Genomic DNA, 25,434 nt, shown 5'->3' with positions numbered 1-25,434 from the left:
ATTACTTACACGATTTTATTAATCAGATGTCCTGACACAGATAACCTGACATGCCAAGAAAACACTGCATACTTTCTAAAACAACCAGCTGCACATTTCTGCTTTCACAATAAGTAACCTGACTAAAATGCTGGACACCTATGACTTTAACTCTTTGAGGGCTGAATATTATTTCCAAAAAACTCAATTTTCTGAAAAGCACACAAAGCAATGGTTTCATACATAAATCAACATAAAACGTCTGTTGCTACCTGCTGTGGCTGCTGTTGGCGCATGTTTGGCAACTCTGGCGGCAGTGCCTGGCTGTCTTCACACAACAGGTGGGCGGCGGTGGCAGTCACAGTGCGACGCAATATGGTTTGTACCTCTTGTACATCATAAGTGGTGGTCCTCCCAGGCGAACACTGCTGTAGGTGTATTAGCTACACAAACGTGTTCAACACCATGATCAACCTGGGACTTGATCAGCTGATGCTGGTACCTCAGTTTCGTTTTCGATGATCTCCTGATAACTTGCATCAAATTCCAAGTCCGACAAGTCAGAGTCCGATTCAGCGATAATGTGTAAGACGTCCATTTTAGAGGTTGTTTGCTCTTCGCTACACACGCAGGGAATCGAGGTTAAATCAACAAAGCTACTTAACTTTCCTTCTAGCAAACAGAGTCAAACTTAAATGTAAGGCAGAGTTTTGTCGCAGTTTACAGCTGGTTACCATCCTCTACCCTTGAATTTTGACAAAAGTCAACATCAGCCCTGAAAGAGTTAAAATGTTACTTTTCTAGGAAATGGATTACAGTATATGGTGAGTTTAATTGTATAAAATGAAACCAGTTCCAAGTTATACATTACCTTCTATTATTTTAGTTTCTACACTGGCTACTGTAATGCTGTTGTTTTCCCTTTGAATCAGTAAAATATCTATTTCAAATACAAAATAAAACAAAAACACAAAGGAAGGTTTTGCTAAAACATAAAATTCAGCTTTAGACATCTTTATAGTTAGAAATAATATTTTGGCCTCTCTCAAATCTCTGTAAGATTTTTCTTGAAATAGCCTAGGTTTTGATTAATTTCAGAGTTCACCAAAAGACAGAAATGTATTAGAAATCACATCTTTGGAAAAGATGCATGGGATTATTTTTCTGCACAGTAATTATGTACATGATTTACAGCTCTGTTACAATATATGCTACATTTAAAAATAAAAGGCTGACCAGGAAAAGACAGCTTTTCTGAAATTCTTGCCTTTATGCTTTAATTTGTGCTGTTTAGAAAACAACTCAGTAAGCAATTTTCATGTAGCCCTTTCTAATTTCAAATAACTGTGTCTATAAGTATTAGGAAATCATTGGCCTGCATTAAAAGAATCACACAAACCTAGGATATTTAAAAGAAAAAAATTGAATTAGTATTTGTATTTGTTGAGTTAAAAACAAAACCTAACATCCTCAAACCTACTTAATCAAATGTAGAGTCACAGTGGGCTGCACCCTATCTCAGCAGCACAAAGTTCAAGGCATGAAACAACACCTGGACAGAACCTCAAAACGCCACCAACACACACACACACACACTGGGTGAATTTGGAAACAAAATTTTACTTCAGTTTTATTTTTCTCCTAAAGGCATGTGTGTTTGGTTAACTGGTGAGTGTAAAGTGGCCCAGTGTGAGTATGCGCGTGTGTGTGCAAGTGTAACCTGCGATGGACATGCTCTCCATCCAAGACTCATTACATGGTATTATCAATTTTCAAGGATATACACCAAATTCCCATGACTCTGAACAACAAAAGTGAATGAGAATACTGAAGGATGATTAGATGGAATAATTTTTAAAAGAAATAATAAATGCCTATAAGTTGATGTCAAACTGGAACTCATTTATTTTTTTACAAAACCTGCTCAAACGCATATGAAAAGTTTTGAAGTAAAAACTTACCATTAAGCTTGTCATTTCCTATTGATCTAAAGATATAACAACATTACTATATATATATATATATACACATATACTAGCCATGTGCGCCCAACTACGTTGGGCGTGTTAAAGTTGTCTGTGAAGGGCTCCCTGTTTAAACGCGGCTGCCAGTCGTGAACTGGGCCCTTCGTCGCACAGCATTATGATTTTTTATAAGGAAAACAAAATTACAAAACAAAACCCTTGGACATTGATTCAATAGGAACGGCCTACTCAGAATCACTGTCTGAATAGTAATTATGTGGTGGTGTAGGAGCATCTCTGCTTCTCTCCGTTCACAGTCCGTCTCGTTTTCACGACGCTGTCGTTTCCTCTCACGATCTCTTCTCAACCTTTCTCCAATCTTGCAGGTTGCTTTATGGCAATCAAAGAGTAAGGCAATAGACACGGAGCAATGGTTATAAAAGGGGGACACATAGGTATCCAGGCTCTTTAAAGCATAAATATGGATCACTTCACTGACATGTGAGCAAGCCACGGTTCAACTGTGAGACGCGCAGCACTCGCCGGCTACAACGTAACAATAATAATTTCTGGAACGTGCTGTTACGTTGTCATTCATTTTACCCACTGTCTTTCTTTCATTCATATGTTACGTAGGCACGTACCTTTTATCTTCGGCAATCTCATTCACTAACCAGGCCTCAGGAGCTAACCAGCGTAACATTGTCCACCACCCCTTTCGTTATTCCGGCACATTGTTGACATCCGTGAGTAACAACAACGTACTAAACTGGAAGGTGGTCTACGCATGCGTGGAATTCGCAGACAAACAAAGATCAAGATCCAAATGAAGATTATATATAAAGATTAGTTAATTTAAAGCACAACAATTTGTTTAGTTTGAATGTCTGTGTTTTGAGGTGTGACTGGAGTACTACAGTCTTCAGTAGTATAAGCCTGGAGGAGATTCTTAATGCAATGCCTATGTTTCAGCTGTCTCTCTACTGCCATCTAGTGCTTCTTCTTCTAATTCATTCGCGGACAAACAAAGATCAAGATCCAAATGAAGATTATATATAGAGAAGATATATATATATATCTATATATACATATACATATATAGATATGTATATATACATATACATATATATATACATATATATATAAATAAATAAATATTTCAAATATTCCAAATTTCAAATGTCACAACAAAGGGTCAGAATACTTGTTTCAATGTGATATTTCAATTTTTGTACTTTTAATAAATCTGCAGACATTTTAAAAGCCTGTTTTTGCTTTGTTATTCTGGGGCACTGAGTGTTGCTTGATGAGGGAAAAAATGAATTTAAATTATTTAAGTACAAGGCTACAACATAGCAAAAAGTGTAAAGTGAGGGGGGTCTGAGTACTTTATGAATCTATTGTATATTAATTTGATACATAAAATTATTTTATAAAACTGAAACATTTTTTTTATAAATTTTAAAAAATGCCTAGCCCATTATTGGATTCTAAAATGGAGGGGAATGGGCTGGACTTAAATGCATATATACCATGATTGTGAAAAAATAACTCTCACTGAAAATTAACAAACATATCCTTTAAAAGGTAGTGTGTACATATATATTTTATTCCACTCATATATCTTCTGTTGTTTACTTGGCATGAAATTATTATATTAAGTTTCATGAAGAGGAATTAAGTTTTTTTTATAAGGAGTGCTATAATAAAATCTTCTTCATCTGATTCTGGGCAAATTACATATCTGACAGTAAATGCTCAAAAGAAAGGATCAGAATCCAGCAATAGAGAGGTTGTAAATGATGTCACAATTAAGTATAAGTGTGGGTCATACACATGGACTTATTTTAAAAAGAGGTCCTTGTCTTACCTGCTTTGCTGCCGAGGATGATATTACTCCCATTTCCAAAAGGTTAAGAAGTTCTGCCAAAGATGATGGGGAGATATGACTGAAAAGGAATAGATCACAAGTCTAATTATTCCTTTCTACTAAATGCCAAGAGCTTCTCAAACTAAGTAATGATTTCTAATTATTTCTTGGTATAGGCTCCTGGCTAGAATGAATTATTAATATAAAAGTAAGGTGCTGTACCCTCGTTGTCGTCATGTTCCATTGTGATAAAAAATTCCAGAAGAGCCAAAATTAGAAACAAAACAAAATTAAATAATTTCTTACTTCCCAACCGTCATCCATCCACATATCCATTTTCTAAGCTCACTTTATCCAGCAAAACAACTTCAACCATTTTAGACCATTATTTTCATGCAAAAATTATTTTCCAAACAAATGCAAAACTTAAATGAAACTGTATTTGGTGCATCAGATAAGGAACAGAATTCTGTGTGTGAATGAGTGGGAGGTCAGTGGAATGGTGAGGATGCAAGGAGTAGAGTTGGTGAAGGTGGATGAGTTTAAATATTTGGGATCAACAGTACAGAATAATGGGGATTGTGTAAGAGAAGTGAAGAAGAGGGCAGGATGGAGTGGGTGGAGAAGAGTGTCAGGAGTGATTTGTGACAGACAGATGTCAGCAAGTGTGAAAGGGAAGGTCTACAGGAAGGTAGTGACACCAGCTATGTTATACGGGTTGGAGATGGTGGCACTGACCAGAAAGCAGGTGACAGAGCTGGAGGTGGCAGAGTTAAAGATGCTAAGATTTGCATTAGAGGGTCAGCTCAAGTTGGACGGATGGGAGACAAAGCTAGAGAGGTGAGATTGCGCTGGTTTGGGCATGTGCTGAGGAGAGATGCTGAGTATTTTGGGAGAAGGATGTTAAGGATAGAGCTGCCAGGCAAGAGGAAAAGAGGAAGGCCTAAGAGAAGGTTTATGGATGTGGTGAGAGAGGACATGCAGGTGATCGGTGTAACGGAACAAGATGACGAGGACAGAAAGATATGGAAGAAGCACTTATAATATATCTTTGCCTTATGCCTCACAAAAGAAAAACAGCTACATAAAATTAATGTTGCTTGTTTGTAAACTATATCAATTCAATTTGGCTTTCTAATTATAAACACATTCCTGATGGATGTAGATAAAGAAAGATTAAAAAAGCAATTCCTTACTGACATTTTAAAGAGACATTAAATGGAAGAAACATGTTTTCAGCCCGTTGCAAAGTGACCTCACCCAATGTAGAATTTTTTTGTGTGATCAATTATTTATTCAAAATATAATTCACTAAGCAGCCGACCAGGGCACGCAAGACAACCATGGGATACGCACGACATAGCCACGCCCGCCAACTCACATAGCCCCGCCCACCAACTCTAAGACCATGGGACGAGAGCACCTGCTGACCCACCCGCCCGCCTGACTGTTACCAGCATTCACCGCAATGTACTGGAGTGTAAAACTATCGCAGCTGCTAAGCTTTCAGCCACGTGAGATTGAGCAATAACAGGTCTGTGATGCCCTTTGATTTCCGGGGCTGCACGCGCGCTACACTGAATGGATCAACGTGTCTCTACCCGGTGCCGAGAGGCATGGGTAAGCCGTTGAACCCCATTCGTGATGGGGACCGGGGCTTACAATTGTTCCCCACGAACGAGGAATTCCCAGTAAGTGCGGGTCATAAGCTCGCACTGATTAACTCCCTGCCCTTTGTACACACCGCCCGTCGTTACTACCGATTGGACGGAGTGCTGAGGAGACGATCGAACTTGACTATTTAGAGGACGTAAAAGTAGTAATTCCATAGGTGAACCTGCAGAAGGATCATTACCGGTTGTTCCGACCCGTCATTGGTTGGTTAGGACCCGAAAACTCTCGGGCCTGCTTCCCCGCCCTCTCTCCAGAGAGGCGGAGGGGGTGGAAAGGGTGTCCTCCCTGGGCGTCCTTCCCTTCTCCCCCTGTTCCGCCCTCCGCGCCCAACCGCCGTCCAGCCCTATCCCTCGCTCTGGGAGGTGGGGGCGCGTCAGCGGTCCTCCAGTTTTCAGTCACGGACAATTGTATCTTGCTCTCTCCAGAGTTCCATCTTTTCATTCACTTACAGTCGTATCCTCAAACCCACCCCATTTAGACAACTGTGTCTTTCAGGAAGTGTACACCCATCAATACATAATTATGCGGCGTAGCTAGTTTATTCAATATTTCCCATAGAGTCAATATAACACTTGTACATAACAGTTATATTATGGAACCCATACCCTGACGAGGAAAACGGCATCCTTGAGTAGACAGAACACAGTGAACAAACAGAAAATGTCTAAACTCTAGTGACAGTGCCCCGTCCAGGATTTGAACCAATGTTGTTGAAGTTATGAAGCAGTAGCATGAAAAACTGAGAAAAATGGCTGCTCTTTACACATGATTTAGGCAAAAGATGAGTGAAAAGTAAACATAAGGAGCAGTTATCTTTATTTAATAACAGTGAGATGTCTAATGTGATGGTTGGCATCTGATCATAGGCTCTAAAGCATTAAAACTAAGCATAAAAAAGGAAGAAAAAACAAATAATTGGTAATACACTTTAAAATATGTACTTTGTACAGAACCATAAGGTTGGAAAAATACACTAGTAATAAGAATAAAAAAATGAAAGTAACAGTTGAGTTTGAGAGTCAAAACCTGCCACTGTATACGCAAAAAGCAGCATGGTTAGAAACCATTTTACAAACTGAATAACCTTTTAGTGTACCTGGATGACATGGCTGGTTAGTAATCCAAAGGTTTCACAAAATTCCCCAGCACAGATAATTTACACATCCCAAAAACACTTTTATGGTTTTCAGAGTCATATGGAAAAGTATATATCATTCTTTTAGTTTTGGTGTTTTACAAATTAGGACATAACTGACAATGACCTTTGCAACAAAAAGTCCTAAAATTTGACAAATCTAAACTCAGTTGACATACAGCACCTTACAGATTTTGTCTTGTCACTATTTCTTTAATGAAAAGAAGAACATGCAGAAGCCACGTGTGAAAAAGCAAATGCATCTTTACTGTTTCCATGTTAATAAAGAAGGTGATCTGTGCCAGGTGTTGGTAGCCAAGTCTTAACTTATTTGAACACGGGGTGAGGACTACAAGATTATTAGTTATGTCCTGAAATTTAAACAAAAGAACTGAAAGAGGGATAGCTCACCTTTTTCGCATGAATATATATGCGGGTTTTCAATAAAGTCTAACTGCAGACTTCAGAGCACCGTTCCGTTGTCATGTAGTACTATGAAGTTTAGAAGTGCAAGTTCAAAAGTGTCACCTATATCTAGGCACACTGGGTGCCTACACTTCTGGGATAGAAGAACTGCAATACATCCATGTTGTACACTTATCCATTTGTTTTGCTTCTTCTTTTGGAACATTGAAAGCTGGAGTTTACAGAATTTTATTCTATATTGAGTTTTCAACCTACTTCTCTGTTTCGCCGTGAATACTTTCAAATAAATTGCTTGGGGTCTACAGATAAGAGAATTATGTATGTACTCAACCCTAGTTTATCCTTATGGTGACCACAATTGGAGCTGCAGACTGCAGCTGTATCTCCATGACAGGCTGGTAAATCAGGCCTTAACCAAGCAATGGGCAAAGATTTGGGAAAAACTCAGGTCTACATAGAAAGTTCTAAGATAAGAATAGGGTCACCATCAAACCCTTCCACAACAAAACACAAGTTAATTTGCTTTTTATTACACTGACCAACAAGTCTTTCTGTATAATGATGTGCAGTGGGGCGTAGTGCGTGAGAGAGAGGCATCCATTTGGCCTACAACATCAGAACTGTGACTCTGCCTGTTATAACCAAACTGTGAGGCTCACGAATGTTTGTTTTTGTCTCCTCTCCTGTGTCTTCAAATGTCCATATTTCAAGTATAATATTAATGGACTTTACACTGTTGTGATGTATGTATGTTGATCATTGAAACTGCTGTGTTTTACTGTGTGTTTAATGTATGTAAATGCTGTACAATTTATAATTTACCCTTAATGTATTGCAGTTGTCAAGTGCAAGCGCTCATGTAAATAGGCTAAGAGTGCTTTCAAATATAATCAACTAACAGTAAATTACTAAACCCTTCAATGTCTATATTAAATATAAGAACACAAACTACTTTACATTAAACACAAAGTGCTTAAATGAACCTAAATGACTAACATCAACTAATTATCATAAGGTTCCATTAACATTATAATTGACACATGGCCAATTGATGACTGTTGTTTTTGTATTCCTTTCCCTCATCAGCTGTACTTCTGTCTGCCAGGTCCACCGTCAGATAAAACAGACAAAGTCACAGATTTGAGGACCAAGGACAACTGTCCTTCCTCCTGCTCTTTTACATTCTGTGATAACACTTGTACTGGTAATAAGAAGGAAAGATCCATCCGGCTGTGGAATTGCTTTCATTGATCAGGGACATCTGTGGCTATAGCTTATTCTTGGAATAACAGATACAAAACAGAAATTCAACAAGTAGGCAGGATATTGATATAGTATTTTTTTTTAAATTAAAGCATTCTATCAAAACTTTTAATGAATAACTTGTGTACAGTACTGTTTAAGGGATTTTGCAGCTCTGGCAGTTCCAGAATTGTGTATATTCTTAATAGTAATAATAATAATACATTTTATTTATATAGCGCCTTTCCCGTGCTCAAGGCACTTACAGAATATAATAAAGAACGGCAGCGTATACAGTATATAGCATTGTACAAACCAGATAAATAAAAAAAGAAGATTAAGACAGTGAATTCTGAAAAACAACATAATTGATGGTCTAGCACACACACACACAGGTTACATTGGCATCTTGACAGAGAAGTAAACTGAGAGAAGGGTAATAAAGTCAAGTAGAGCTAAAAGCCTTCCTGAACAGAAGAGTTTTAAGTTGTTTTTTAAATGAATTCATGGAGTCAGCTGACCTGATTAATTTTGGTAGGTCATTCCAGAGTCTGGGCGCTATACAGCTGAAGGCCCTGCTGTCACCCATGGAGTGTAGATTAGTGAGGGGCACAACAAGATTACCAGAATCAGAGGACCTTAGTGGGCGGGCAGACACATAGTGATGGAGAAGGTCACTGATGTAGTTTGGTGCGAGGTTATTTAAGGCTTTGTAAGTTATTAGTAGGATTTTATATTCAGTCCTGTAAGACACAGGGAGCCAGTGAAGACGGAGCAGGATGGGTGTGATGTGCTCGCTGCTGCTGGTTCGAGTAAGGACTCTTGCAGCTGAGTTTTGAATAAGCTGGAGCTGTGATATAAGATTAGAAGGGGCACCTGCCAGTAGGGAATTACAATAATCGATGCGGGATGTGATAAAAGCATGGACAAGTTTCTCAGCGTTAGAAAAGGAGAGGAAGGAGCGAACACGGGATATGTTACGGAGGTGAAAGTAAGAAAGTTTCTTAATGTGATTTATGTGGGCGGAATAAGAGAGGGAGGAATCAAAAATGACACCAAGATTTTTTACAGTAGAGGCAGGTCTGATGAGATCACCGCCAAGATGGACTGGGAAGGAGCTCATTTTATTAAGTTGCGTTTTAGTCCCAATTTGCAGGAGTTCAGTTTTATTGCAATTTAATTTTAAAGAGTTCTGCTCCATCCAGGTTTTAATTTCACTAAGGCAGGTTGTGAGCTGAGAAAGCTCTGATGAAGTTCCACTTTTAACATTGAAATAGAGTTGAGTGTCATCTGCATAAAAATGATAACCCAGTCCATAGCTACGGATAATATGGCCAAGGGGAAGCATGTTTAAACTGGGACCCCATTCACGATAGGCTCTTACATTATGCCTAACACTGCCAGGCTAGGCACCAACACCCTGTGATCCTCAACTAGATGATTTTTCCAGGTTAAAAAAAAATGATAAATGAGGGAAGTCTGGATTAACATCTCACACACTTGTTACTTTACCTCTGAGAGACAGTCAGATTGTACTGCTTGAGAAGTGCCAAGAGCTCTTTAATAACCCATCCAATGACTTTCTTTGGCTCTGCTTTAGTTTCTTGCAAAACACTGACAAAATACTCTGTCAATCCATCTTCACTCTGTAAAAGACAGAAACAGCAAGTGACAGATATTTAGAAAATACATTTTACTGTAATCACTAATATACACTATATTGCCAAAAGTACGGGGACCCCCCTCCAAATCACTGAATTCAGGTTTTCCAATCACTTCCATGGCCACAGTTGTATAACATTGAGCACCTCGGCATGCAGACTGCTTCTATAAACATTTGTGAAAGAATGGGTCGCTCTCAGGAGCTCAGTGAACTCAAGCGTGGTACCGTGATAGGATGCCACCTGTGTAATAAGTTCATTTGTGAAATTTCCTTGCTACTAAATATTCCACAGCCAACTGTTAGTGGAATTATAACAATGTGGAAGCAATCGGGGGAAAAAAAGCAACTCAGCCACGAAGTGGTAGGCCACGTAAGACCACAGAGCGAGTACAGTACATGCTAAGGCGCACTCCGATGGACTAGTCTGGGTTTGGCGGTTGCCAGGAGAACATTACTTGCCTGATTACATTTTTCCAAGTGTAAATGTTGGTGGTTGGGTTATAGTGTGGGGTTGTTTTTCAGAGGTTGGGCTTGGACCCTTAGTTGCAGTGAAAGGAATTCTTAATGCTTCAGCATATGAAGCCATTTTGGAGAATTTCATGCTCTCAATTTTGTGGGAACAGTTTGCAGGTGGCCCCTTCCTGTGGCCCCAACATGGCTGCGCGCCAGTGCACAAAGCAAGGTCTGCAAAGAAATGGATGAGTGAGTTTGGTATGAAGGAACTTGACTGGCCTGCACAGAGCCCTGACCTCAACCTGATAAAACACCTTTGGGATGAACTCGAGCGGAGAGTGCGAGTGAGCCAGGCCTTCTTATCCAACATCACAAATGCTCTCCTGGTCACAAATTCCCACAAATACACTCCTAGACCTTGTGGAAAGCCTTCCCAGAACAGCTGAAGCTGTTATAGCTGTAAAAGGTGGGCCAACTCCATATTAAAGCCTATGTATTAAGAATGGGATGTTATGTGTGTGTAAAGGCAGGCGTCCCAATACTTTTGGCAAAATAGTGTATATACCATAGTCTAATCCAATTAGCAATTTTCATACCTCTGTATTTTTTATAACAGGAGGCATGACAGACTGGTAAACTCTCTTCTGGCTCAATGGCAGAATCACAAAACAAGAGCTTCTGTAATGTGTCTTTATGTTTAAATTCAAAACAAAAACAACCTATTCTGATTTTTCACAGCTTTCTGACTGATGAAACAAGGTAGAAAATAGTTACGAGCCATAAAAAAACCCCACAAAGGTCCAAATTTTCTTATAAGCTGTGGCACTATGTATGTTTGGGATGCCATCACTCAAATCTCATGAGCACGTAAAGTTTACACACTGATGCTATGCTAAGACTTTTTATCTGGAACTACAGTACTTTGGTGTTCTATGGACACCGAGAATTAAAGTGCCAAAACAGCCAACCACGTACCTTCTCAACTGAACATGACTAGGGATGTCACAAGAACCGTTGGTACTAATTCAGCAGAAAAGTTGCAAAAACGTAATGGCGCCAGCTTTTTTTACAGTATTGGTAGTACCAAGAAAGTTAGTACTGCACTCATGCGTGACTGCAAGTAGATGAATTACTCAGGAAGGCACAATACTATATGATTAAAAACTGAGTAAAACTACACATAAAAATTGCTCACAGTGACGATGACACAGGACTGTATAAACACATGTAAAAGAGGAAAACACCAGAGGTCATCTCTGGAAATACTTTTGTGTTCACACGAGTACAGGAATCATATCAAGTTATTAAAAAATGAAAAAGATAAAAGTAAAACACACAAACACATACACAGGCTCGAGTTATTGTCACTTTTATCTCATTATGGAATTAATTCAAAATCAGATGAGCCTTCAAATAAGGTGCAATCATTTAACTTACATTGTTATGTATTTGTAAGATGAGATGAAAAGATAACAAGATTAATCTCTTTTAAATAATGTCCTACACAGCTCTGATAAATGAAGGGAAGCTTTGCATTCATTCTTTGATTGTAGTGAGCCTTCAATCTAAGCATCCTTCCATTTTCTAACCGGTGTATATAGTTCATGTTCATGCTGGAGTGTGACTTACACACATCTACAGTTATGCATATAGGAATGTGGGAGGACTGCCCAGCACAAACAACAATGCTGACCCAAGATTTAAACAAAGGAGCAATTTGGCTTGTCTACACTTGGTGGTGGCGTGAGTTGCTCCATTTGTTAATACCAAAATAAAATTTATTTAGCGTTTCAATGTTTTGAATGGGGCGGCACGGTGGCGCAGTGGTAGCGTTGCTGCCTCGCAGTTAGGAGACCCGGGTTCGCTTCCCGGGTCCACCCTGTGTGGAGTTTGCATGTTCTCCCCGTGTCTGCGTGGGTTTCCTCCGGGCGCTCCGGTTTCCTCCCACAGTCCAACGACATTCAGGTTAGGTGGATTGGCGATTCTAAATTGGCCCTAGTGTGTGCTTGGTGTGTGGGTGTGTTTGTGTGTGTCCTGCGGTGGGTTGGCACCCTGCCCGGGATTGGTTCCTGCCTTGTGCCCTGTGTTGGCTGGGATTGGCTCCAGCAGACCCCCGTGACCCTGTGTTTGGATTCAGCGAGTTGGAAAATGGATGGATGGATGTTTTGAAAGACACGGCACTTCTCCCTATGAATACACTGTGTTAAAAGAGATGTTTAATCACTGAAACACGTAGTCAGTAGAATAATCAAAACAACATATTTCATTGCTAAATACAACTCTGCAAATAATGAACATATGACATTTGTTTGACTTTTGAAGGCAAACTACTGTTCATTAGTTTAACCCGTAAGTGAAAGCACATCTATCTATATATAAAATCCCTATGTGCATCCAGGTGTCCGTGTGTGGGTGTCTTCTGGTGAAGTGCGCATGCGCGGGGCACGGTGCAATGCGCGATATTACAGTCAGAGAAAGTTACAGGCGTTTTATGGAAATACAAACCAGTATTACTGCGAGAGGAAATTAAAGGTACACAATACAGTGACGCATATTACAGCCACATACAAGCCAGTATTACTGTCAGAGGAGATTAAGGGCATATTACCGATGCGCACGCCTGTATTACCGCCAGAGAAAATTAAAGGTATATTACGGACGTACAAGACGGTATCCTTCAATGAGGGTGCGCACAGGCATCCTTCAATAAAGGCGCGCACAAAAAGGCGAGCCTCAAAAGGGCGACCTCAATTGGGCGCAGCGAATAAAGGCGCGCGTAAATAAAGATCTGCACCTTTGTTGCTCTTCACATATTCCAGAACCATTTGAACTAAATTAACTATGAACGCCTTTATTCGCCGCGCTCAATTGAGGTCAACCTTTTGAAGCTCGCCTTTTTGTGCGCGCCCTTATTGAATAGAGCCATACAAGACAGTATTACTGTCACAGAAAATTAAAGACACACAATACACGGACGGCAGCCCACAAAGAACGGTCAGCTCAGCAAGTAAACATCAACAAAAGAAAGGCTGAAAGAAAGAAAAATACGACCAACAAAAAGAATGAGGTCAAAGTCCCTTGCCATTTAATATGGATTGTTCCTACTAATGTGTATGCACTACTGTTCTAGCGCCTGTTATTGTAACGGGCTAAATGACTAGTGTCATATATTTGAATGGTAGGATGAAGAATGTAATGCTGTCTCAGAGTTATAAACTTATTGAGTACAGGTAATGACAGCCCAAGTAATCTTTGAATTCTGGATTTGTACACAGGCATAAGAAAGTGTGCTCACTCACACAAGAAATTTTGAAAACATAAAAAGAAAGGAGTACTGAAGTAAAAGATGCATGAAAAACTGACAAGTTTGATTTCACAAAGGAAGCTTAAAAAAAAAAAAAAAAAGGAGGACCAGATATGGAAAATTTAAACACCACGAGTTTCTGATATTTGAAATTTGAATTGATTTGACTCACCTGTTAAATATTACCAGCTAACAATGCAAATTTGAATCTTACAATAGCAACTATTACAGTCCCAACTGGCTGATTCACTGACAATCCAGACTTTAAAAGCAGGCTGCTACAAAAACAGCTTTAAATGAAAATGTGTGGAATCATTTTCCATCTATCCATCCATTTTCCAACCCGCTGAATCCAAACATAGGGTCATGGGGGTCTGCTGGAGCCAATCCCAGCCAACACAGGGCACAAGGCAGGGAACCAATCCCGGGCAGGGTGCCAACCCACTGCAGTGGAATCATTTTGAAATTCAGTAATTTAACAGTACATATAAAATGTTTGATGTTTTTTTATATTTAGCATGGATTTTAAGCAGTAGTTTTCAGTTATTGGACAATAAATGTCAGAGAATAAACTTAGAGTGTACACATGCTAAGATAAATCAAGTAGTTCATGATATATCATTCTTTATAAACCCTATGCTGAAATCCCCCCCAAGATTATAAACCCCATATGCTGTTATACTATGGGGATGCCAATCTCTGTAACACATTAAAATTCAAACCATGCATAGTATGTTGATGTTTATGAATGCCAATATTAGTTTATTCAAGTGATAAAGCTTCACTGGTATTGGTATCAGATCTTCCCTAAACATGACTACGCAACAGCACCTTCTCCAGATCAGTACACACAACTTAACTTTTTCAGGGTTGATGTCGACTTTTGTCAAAATTGAGCGGTAGAGCACAGTAATCAGCTGTAAACTGTGACAAAACTTTCCCTTACATTTTAGTTCGACTCTCTTTGCTAGAAGGAAAGTTACATTGCTTTGTTGATTTACCCTCGATTCCCTATGCGTGCATGAGTAGCGAAGAGCAAACAACCTCTAAAATGGCATCAACATCTGGCAAGAGACCAAAGCGAATGTACAAAACAAAATACTCCATGGATGTTTTATGTAATTTCGTTGAATAGGACTCTTACTTGTCGGACTCAGAGTTTGATGCAAGTGATCTGGAGATGGATATTGAAAGTGAGTTACCAGCAACATCTGATCGTGGTGCTCAACACTTTCGTGTAGCTTATGTGCCTATAGCAGTATTCACTTGGGAGGACCACCAGTTATGATAAAGAGGTACAAACCATATTGCGTCACAATGCCACTGTCTCCACCACCCACCTGCTGTGCGAAGACCAGCAGGCAGCCGGCTCACCATGCATTCCTACTGACTATCGAGTAGCTCCAATGCAGCCACTGCTGCCAGGGATGCTGAACATGCGTCAACAACAGCCACAGCACATAGCAAAAGATGTTTTATGTTGATTTATGTGTGAAACCACTGCTTTGTGTGCTTTTCAGAAAACTGAGTTTTTTGGAAAAAATATTCAGCCCTCAAAGAGTTAACATACTGTAACTGTGATAAGGTTTCTGACTAACAACAGAACATTTAAAACCACATCTATGACTGTATGTTTGTGCATTTCATTGGTTGAACTTAATAACTAAAATACAACAAATGTTTAAAACAATTCTACGATTAATGGTAGCTTGGTCAACACTGATTAATTCATAAAATGACAGCTAAAGTACCTCATAGGCGATAAACTAGGGGCGGATAAAAGTAAGGAGGAAAGGTTTCAGATATGGCCTGCCTCCATACATAATCAGGAATGTCTAATCACCTTTAAATAAGTTGGATGTACTGTCACATGTCATGTCTTCCAACTTTTAAACTGGATGGCACATTGCTGTTGATTGTGGTGCTGGAAAGTGGCATCTTACTTCATGCTGGGTTGATATGCAATTAAGAATTTCACTCCACTTTGTACGTCTTACAATACTACTATTACTTTAAAATGCGGCACTGTATTTTAGATCAGAATGGGTGTGACTGGGATATCTCTCGTGCTAAAAATGATGCAGATGGCTTCAGATGTCCAGTTTATGGATGCTTGTATTGTATTTTTTTCCTTTAATGGAATATTACAAGGGTGAGAACTTTTACTGCTCTTGCAATTCAAACTCCTTCACACACAAAGACATATAAGAGCATGCATCTCCACATTTTTCTTGCAGCGACAATTTGTAATGACATTGTCATGACATTTTCATATATGACTGAGGCATTTATTTACTGCATTAATGTGATTGGTTGTTGTGCATGGTAGCAAATCTTTGTACTATTTAAGTTTGATCTTGCATCCTCAGTTTTATCAAATGCTAGCCGTGAAACAGGACAGTGAGAAGGGCCCTGCCCTGCTCCCTACTCCTGATGTCATGCTTTTCCCTCCCCTCTGCCTGTAGCCTCTGACTTGGATTAGCACGAATATATCGCTCCTGCCAGAGATTTATGATTCTTAGCATGATGACAGAAGTCACAAAATCAACCGGAATGTTCAAGCAAACTATAGAAAAAAACCTGATCAAGATCTGTTAAGTAGTTCTCGCGTTCGCTAGCTAAGCGGATGTAAGGTAATGCCCCAGGGCTGGTGCAGGAGTGAGGTTGATCCCGCCCCCCGCACAAATTAATTGGTACCGCAAGTGAACTATGATACTCAGCGCGATGAGAGAAGTCGCAAAATCAACCGGAATGTACAAGCAAATTATTGAAAAAAACCTGATCTAAATTCGTTAAATAGTTCTCTCATGAAAAGCAGACAGACAGACAGACGTTGAATTTTTATATATATATTGTGGAACGAGCCCCGGACACAGACAGGCAGACATGTTAATTTGCACCACCACACGTTTATTTACACAACTATTATTTACAAAGACTTTAAGTGCTCCACAAACCCCAATCTTCCCCAAAGTCCAGGCCAACCACACTGCCTCCTCTTCGGACCGCCTCTTTCTTTTTTTCTCTCTGACCTCGTCCTGCTTCCACCCGACTCCAGCCTCGAATGAAGGGAGGCGATCCCCTTTTATCCATACCCGGATGTGATCCAGGTGTGCACCGACAATCTTCTACCCGACACGCCCCAGTGTGGCGGAAGTGCCGGCAGTATCCCCGGAAGCACTCCGGGTGTTCCCTCTCTTCTTCCCCCCAGCACTTCCTGGTGTGGCGGAAGTGCTGGGGTCCAGGGTCCTTCGGGCACGGGGACGCTCCCTGGCGGTGACCACGGGCCCTTACAGGGTTGAGCTTCTAAGCCCTGTACCTGTGGCCCCCACTACAACCAGGGCGGTCGCCCCCTTGTGGTCTGGAGGAGGCATGAGCCCTCCTCCTGTCTCCCCGGCCGTCCCGGCCGGGTAGGAACCCCAGCTGGGTGCCACAAATATATACAGTGAAATACGTTTAATGTGAAAACGCTTAAGACGAAATATCGGTTAACACGAAATAATACAACGGTCCCGACAAACTACTATGTATTTTCATGCATTTTTTTCTCTTAACACGAAACGAAAATCGCTTAACACGAAAAGATTTCCCTTCTGGGAATGAACAAAATACGGAAAACACCAGCCGCGCAGGTGAGATTTAAGAGGGGTGTGAAATGAAAGAGAGGTGGTTTCACATGTTTCGTAGAAAGGAGGCTAACTTGGCTTTGAAATACCCTTGGAATAGCCTGTGACACGAGCCAATTTTGATTATATAAGCTACTTTCACCCTCCACCCTTACAAACGCCACACAAAAACATCTCATCTCTCATCAGTTAGCTTTGGAATTCGGTGACGAGTACATCGCAGTGTGAGTAAAAATCAGTGAGTTTGGTTCGCGTTTTTTTTTTTCTATTTTAGAAGAATTTTTTTACACGCACAATGGCAAACAGCTCAGGGGTAAAGCAAACTGCTCTTTCGCTTAAAATGAAGATGGAGCTTCTTAAGGCTGTTGATCAAAAACAGAAGATGAAAACGGAAATCTGTAAAGATTTTGATATTGCTAACTCTACATTATCAACAATACAGTAATTAAAAAAAGAGAGCAAATTACGGAAATGTTTGAACTGAGTAAGTTTGAGCCAGAGTGAAAACGGATGAGAACGGCCAAGCACGAGGATTTAGAGACGGCTTTACTTGTTTGGTTCAAACAAGCGAGATCTCAGAATGCTCCCATTTTTATTAAATACATGCATATATATATATCTATGTAAATAAAATGTACTCTAATAAACTTAATTTTGTTGAATATACTGTATGTTTTTTTTGTAATATCCTTTAACACGAAATTCTTTTAACATGAAAAAATATTTCAGTCCCCTCAGTTTCGTGTTAAACGATTTTCACTGTATATATACATATATATATATACATATATACAGAGAGAGAGAGAGAGTGATGTCTGAGGTAACTTCCAAGGCATCCCTGAACTAAGCTGAAAAGTGCCCCCTTCTGCACATACTGTATAAATTTCATTTTGGAATAAATGCAAAATAGTGGGCCAAATTTTTTTTAGATGAGCCAAGTTAGTAATGTTTACTTTCCATTATCATACATCCATTAGATTTAGAGAATGAACAAAAACACTATTTGCTTACATCAATCCTTCTCTCTATCATTTTTAATTCTTTCATTTATCTTAACTTGTCAACTTTGTGAAATGTGCGAGGATAAAAATGATAACATTCATAGCTGACTGACTGCACTTCTAAAAGCAAGAATAAAAACACAGATTTTAATTTCTGGACTTTCCCTACAATTAATTAATTTGACTTTAGTGATGAAATAGTAGTGGGGTTTTCTTTTTCATTAAGTTAAATTGTTATGGATTTGTAAATAACATAGGCAATTCTTATTGTGTGAAATTCAAAACCTGTTGCTTCAGACTACAGAAGCTTCCAGAAACATATTTCTTTTCAAAAATAAAAAGTAAAATGCATGGTGTGATTAAAAGAATCTTTCTTAAGAAATCCTGACTATAAAACATTCAGATCATTTAATCATCCTTGACTACATGATTATATGATCAATTATGTAAGGAATGAAGTTACTGGCCATAATAACACCACTTCTCATTAAGCCTACACTCGACCTACCTCAAGTAGACAACTATAGTCTCTCTTCTCTCCTTTTAATCCAAAACACTTGAACGTGTTGTGTCTAACCATAGCTCTTCTTTTCTCGTACAAAACAGATTTCTTGATCATATAAACAGTCAAAGTACAAGAGTGGCCATTCTACCGACTGTTGTTCAAATTGTACAGCTGCCGTGGGCTGTCACCATGTCATCCTTCCTCATTCTTCTTGATCTTTCCATCTGCCTTTGACACAGATAAAGGATCAGATTCTCCTTGCCACCCTCTCTGACACTCCTGCTGGAGTATGTGAATTTCCCCTTGGGATTAATAAAGTATCTATCTATCTATCTATCTATCTATCTATCTATCTATCTATCTATCTATCTATCTATCTATCTATCTATCTATCTATCTATCTATCTATCTATCTATCTATCTATCTATCTATCTATCTATCTATCTATCAGCATCATTGGGACTGATCTCAGCTTGATTGATTATACAGGGTGGGTCAAAATTATATTAACACTAATAGATTATTTTTATCTCGACCACACCTTTCCATTTCGATGGATAGGTCGTGGCAGACCATTGCCATGGCCTCCACACTCCCCTGATTTGACACCCTGTGACTTCTGGTTATGGGGTATGGTGAACGAGCGTGTGTATAGCAGGAAAGTTTCTGATATCAGTGACATGAAGGACAGAATATGGACTGTGGTATCATGTATTTCCCACGAAATGCATGCCTGGGCTTTAAATGGTACTGTTACTCATTGATTTTTGCGTGTTGAACATGATGGCGAACAAGTTGAGACATTACTGTAAATCATATTGCACATATGAAGTATGTTTTGTGAATAAATTGTTTCTGCCATTCAAATGTTAACATTTTTTTCACTTTTTTAAACTCTATTTATTAAGAATTTCAAAAACAAATTACATTACTTTTCTACATAGTCACCTTCGTGTGCGATGCAATTTTCCCAGCGTTGTACCAACTTTTTAATGCCCAATTACTACTTGTCCTGCCTTCGCCATTACCAACGAAAATATAAAAGTGTGTAAACTTTTTGAACGTCCCTCGTATGTCTCTGACATCTTGTTAAGCACATTACGCCTAGCATGAAAATGTGCTATAAAAATAAATGTTGTTGGTGTTGAATCCTGCCTCTCAGGCAGATTCTACCATTTATCCTGGAGAGGAGAGATGCCTGACTTTCAGTAGGCAAACACAGGGATGCCCCAGGAACTGGTGCTGAGTCCTCTATTCTACTCTGTTCACACCACCTATCTATTTTTCTCCTTTCACACCACCTAACTAGGCCTTACCATCAAAACCCATGGATTCTAATATAAGTGCTACTTCAGTTACACTCAGCTGTACTTTTTGCTCCCACCAGAGGACAACAAGGTCTCTGCCAAAATCTCAGCTTGTCTCACTGATATCTCATCTTGGATGAATGAACGCTTGTCTACAACTAAACGTGGCAAGGAATGTTGCGCCTCGTCAACCCAGCCAGTCTGTCTATTCAACGCTCTATGTACAGCTCAGGTCATTATAACTAACATCTACCAAGTCAACATGCAACCTTTGGGTGATGATCGATAACCAGCTATCCTTCACTGACCACACAGCAGCTTTCTCTCACTTATTCGCTTTGTGTAACATCTGAAATATCAGTCCATATCTGACAAGAGTATGCAGCACAATTTCTGGTTCAGGCATTGGTTTGATCAAGTCTTGACCACTGCAGCTCCTTATTGACATAAGTACCTGCATGTGTTACCAAGCCACTGCCGATAACTTAAAATGCAGTGGCACTTCTTGCATTCAACCATCCAACATGGGTGCAAGTCACTTCCCTTTTTAGGTCACTGGCTTCTGTAGCAGCAAGTATTAAGTTCAAATTCTTGATACTTGCCTACAGAGTAGTCAATATATTTACACCCATGAGGTCCTGTACCTTTTCGTTCACTCTGCTAGTGAACTGTATCTGGTGATACCACCTCTATTCTATGTGGTACCAAATCTCAAACCAGACTCTTTCTATGTGTAGCTCCTAACTGGTGGTTCAAGCTGTCCACCTCTATTCAAACCGCTGACCTCCTTGGTTTATTTAAGAAGTGTGTGAAGGCTGTCTTGATCTGTGATGAACTTTAAAATTGAATGGGGGGTTCACCCCCTGCTTGCTTCGCTCGCCAACCCCCCAGGCCTGCGCTACACTCCTGCCACTTCACGTCTCTGCCTCTTGTGTTGTGAAGAGGAGGGCTGAATGCTTTCCTAGAAGACCCAGTCGCTCCTACAAAACCCTCTCTTAAACGGAGATACAATGGAAAACAAATACAGTTTTTTATCTCCTCTTTGTTTGATTAGCTGTGAGCAGCAGCAGCCATCTAGCAGCTAATCAAGCAAAGCGAAGGTAAAAAACTGTGGCAGCTTCGAACATTTAAAAGCCTGTACAGCAGCCGTCCTACTCTTTGTCTTTTATTTCTGGCCCCGGGCATGGTTAAATCTCTTGGCACAAAGTCTCGTCTCACGGGACGTGAGTTCTTGATATTTTTTACTTTATAATTTAAAAACAGAATAAGAATCTGAAAATCTAACAACATCATATTAAAGTTCGATAAATTCTGAAAAAAATGATACCAAACATACATATGTAGGTTTTAAAATTAGCCCGATTTAAAGTGTGACAAAAAAGTGATATAAAATCATTGCACTTTTAGGCTTGGGATTTTATATATAGAGTAGATAATAGTTTGGATGGTAAGTTGTTAGTAGCCAAGATGAGAGTAATTAAGTCTTGTGTTGCTCTGTTTGGTTTAGTGATCAATTTTGTAACCATGTTTCAAAACATGTTGATGTTACTGGATTATGTTTGACCTCTTTTGCAAGTTGCTTTGGATAAAAGTGTCTGCTAAGTGAATAAGCGTAAATGTAAATGTACTGCCCAAGACAGGAAAAAAAATAAAAATTAAGAGATGTTTTCTGATATTACATGCACTAGGTGGTGACAAAAACATGAGCACAAATTATGTTTGGATTTCAATGCAGCATCTTCTGACTGGACAAAGGATATGTACCTCAGAGTGTTTTTTTCCCCCCAAGAATAAATCAAAATAGGCTAAATGGAAAACTCTGTAAAGTACTTACTACCAAAACAAAACTGTGCTCCGGGAGAATTCCATATTGATCCACAAGCCGGGTTCTCTTGGCGCTGGGCAGCTCAGGCAGATTCACTCTGATCAAATCAATGTTTATCACTTGCTGGGGATCGGCATTCACTGGCGTACTTTCATTGTCGTAAACTATGAGTGGGGGCAAATTTGGCTCTGGAATGAACCTAAGACAAATATCTTTATAAAGATAAAAAAATACAAACAAGCAGGCTGCAATTCACAAGTCAAAGCTAGCTGGCATATTTGTAAATCATAACAGATTTCACAGTCTGTCCAACTCTTCAGGGATGCTGCTGGGCATGTTCATTGATAAATCTGTTTATTCAGGCGTTATACATGTTTTTCTGTTACCTCTGGAGCACACTAGTAAAATATTAGCTGAGATGAATGTAAAACTGTGCTCCACTAAGCTATCTGGCAGATCAGAATAAAAAAAAATGATAAATTACCTGTAGTCTTGAAGGCTTTCTTTATCTCTCATGGGTATAGTCTGTCTAGAATCAAACACAGAGAAAGAAAACATAAAACAGTGAATACAATCAACACAATAAATGTAGCAGGGCAGTTCACTTAAAATTAAAATATGAGTAGAAGCTGACAGTAAAAATTGGCAGTAAAAGCAATGTGACAGTGCAATGATGGGGCTGCTGGCTTACAGGTCCAGCATCCTGGGTTCAAATTCATTGGTAACTGGGAGAAGTCTGCACTTCCTCTTCATGTCGGCTGGTTTTCCTCTCATATTCAACACACATACAAGTTAACTGGTGCTTCTAAATTGGCTCAGTGTAAGTAGAACCTGCGATTCACTGGTGCCTTATTTTGGGCTGGATCCTGACTTATGCCTGTTGCTGCCCGGACCCCAAATACAATTAAACGGGTTTGATAACATAAATATGAAAGCATAGCAAAGGATGTATAATATGCAAGCAAGTGCTAAGTTCAGATATGAATACTGAAAGGGGAAAAAGCCCAAGAGATGAATATTTCAGAGAGCTATCTATCTTGATGAAAATGGGGAGCAGTTTACATTTATAGAGTTGTAAATCTAGAAACCTAAAATTCCCATTAACAATAGTGCATAATATAGAAGCATCATACTCGGATTTTGGAGGGCTGCAGGTTTTCATTCCAGACATTTTCTCAATTAGTAATTAATTACTGCTGTTAATGGAATACCCATCCTTTGCTTTAAATTTTACTGACTTGTATTTTTAGATTCAGAGCCCTTCATTGTTTCCTTTTTTCAGCAGTCACATGATAATAATAAGATACAAAACAAGCCAACAGATGAACATACGTAAGGTTTGAGAAATGTTGATTGGCTCTGGCCCACAAAATATTTTGGCGGTGCTCTCAGAAAAAAAGTTTATAAATTTCTGGTGTGCCACAATACTGTCTGTGCATACATCTTCGGCAATGTACCTGGGATCCTAGGCACTTTGGGGTCGTCTTTCAATATCACATTCCTTCCCCAGGCGACCCAGCAGGGGGCGATAAGACCCCTGCTTGTGTCCAGCTGACAAGAAGCTAACTGGAGCAAGCCCAATGTTCTGTTCTTCTGAGCCACAGCCAACACAATGCTCTCTCTCTCCGCCATGTTGGTGGTTTCACAGATGGCTCTACTCTTCATCTCTCCTTCAATGCTGATTTGTGTTAAGGGCTCTGGGTAATGGATGTGCCGTGAACCTCCTACATCCACCGTTAACAAGTAACCAACTTGTTCTCCATTCAGACTGCCTACACTGGGTGACAAGCCCTTTGTATTTGGAGTTTTTTTTAAAAGGATTCTCCAAAGTGGTCCTCTCAAGGCACCTTAAAGCTTGATTAGGATTGTGAGTTTGGTAGCATCTATCCATAGGACTAGATCTGGTCTGAAGACAGCCATTGCAATATGCTATGGAAACTTCAGTTATCTTTCCAAGGCCAGAGCCTCTTTTTCATTATGAGCTTTGGGTAAGATTCTAGTAGTTAGCTTCTTAAGGAAAAGAAAAGAATAAAAAGTTCTAAACCTTAAAAAGCAAGTTAATTAAAATTAAAGTAAAAGAAATATTTTCTATTAGCACCAGTAATTTGCAAAGAGTGGCTGTAATAAAAACCTGTACCCACTGTGACCCTCCAGGATCTTACTTAGTTGAATACCCCTGGTGTAATGTACACTTAAAATAAATTATTAAAAAGTACATTTCCACATCCCTATGTGGTCCTTTACATGTAGAACATAATTATTGCCTTAGCTCTATTGTTGGAGCCATGGTAGTTTAAATGATATTTTTACAGTTGCACAGTTGGTCAGCGTCACTGCTAATACTCCATACTTTTTTACCTTTATTTATTACATTGACTGTTATACAGTAATTTACAAACCCAATTGTTACAAGTTTTGGCATGGCTGGAATCACAAGGTCAGTTAGTGTGTCACTGACAACTTGTAATTTTGAAGGCTGGCATTTATTCCCTGACAAAGTACTGCTATCCATCAACTGATAAACTAACCTAGTTAATCCATTTAAAGGTCTTGGGTTCTACAGCATAGTCCAGAAAAATCCCTGGAATCAACCCTAGTGACACAAGTCCAACACAGGCTATACTCCCTAGAGCATGCAAGTGCACATCATTTTGAGGTGGTTCGGGCATCTCATACGAATGCCTCCTGGACACCTGCCTGAGGTGGTTTTACGAGCATGACCAGCTGGCAGGAGACTCCACAGAAGACCCAGGGCTCGCTGAGAGGATTATAACTCCCAGATGGTCTGGGAACACCTTGGGATCCCACAGTATGAGTTGGCAATTGTGGCTAGGGAAAAGGACATTTGTGCCTCACAGCTAAAACTGTTGCCCGCGTGAGTGGTGTAAAATGAATGTATGAATGAATGAGGGTGGGTGGAAAACAAAAGTAACTGGCGGAAAAGCAACATTATCAAGGTGAGAACGCGCAAACTTCAAAATAACAGAGCCAAGGCTAGAATTCAAACCCAGGGATCTGGAGCTCTGAGAAAGCAGTATTAAATACAACATCACTTCGTGCTTCTAGTGGAATATTATTTATACATTAAAAATACATTTTATTGTTAAAAATGTTTAATATTGCTACACTAAAGATTAAAATACCAACATTACTGTGGGAGTTACCCCACCTATGTTGTTGGAATTAAGTGCAGCATTTGACGCCATTGACCATTCTATTTTACTACACAGTTTAGAAAATGATGTTGGGCTTACAGGCACCATGGTCGCTTGGTTTAGTTCTTATTTATTAAATTGATTCCAATATGTACAGAAATGTGCTGACAGTACTCCATTATTATACACAGAAGTGAGATATGGTGTCCCGCAGGGCTCAGTACTGGGACCTTTATTGTTTTCATTTTACATGCTTCCACTGGGATCTCACATTAGGAAACATAATGTTAATGTTCACTCGTAC

At 39.5% G+C, this 25,434-nt stretch overlaps 1 protein-coding gene across 2 annotated transcripts in view; it reads right to left on the bottom strand.

The window, feature by feature from the left end:
• Positions 1-25,434, bottom strand: part of gatb (glutamyl-tRNA(Gln) amidotransferase, subunit B) — a 217,019-nt gene that overhangs the window by 52,817 nt on the left and 138,768 nt on the right. For both annotated transcript variants that reach the window (XM_028802695.2, XM_028802697.2), the window contains exons 8-11: positions 22,460-22,504; positions 21,985-22,174; positions 9,803-9,936; positions 3,814-3,892 (exon numbers count right to left, since the gene is read on the bottom strand). In XM_028802695.2, coding sequence (XP_028658528.1) covers positions 3,814-3,892; positions 9,803-9,936; positions 21,985-22,174; positions 22,460-22,504 — 448 coding nt within the window. The remainder of the gene's footprint in view (positions 1-3,813; positions 3,893-9,802; positions 9,937-21,984; positions 22,175-22,459; positions 22,505-25,434) is intronic.

Source organism: Erpetoichthys calabaricus, chromosome 5 (genome assembly GCF_900747795.2).
Source record: "Erpetoichthys calabaricus chromosome 5, fErpCal1.3, whole genome shotgun sequence".
Classification (NCBI taxonomy): Eukaryota; Metazoa; Chordata; class Cladistia; order Polypteriformes; family Polypteridae; genus Erpetoichthys; species Erpetoichthys calabaricus.
Note: the sequence above shows the minus strand (reverse complement) of the source record. Positions and strands in the feature narration are given on the sequence as shown.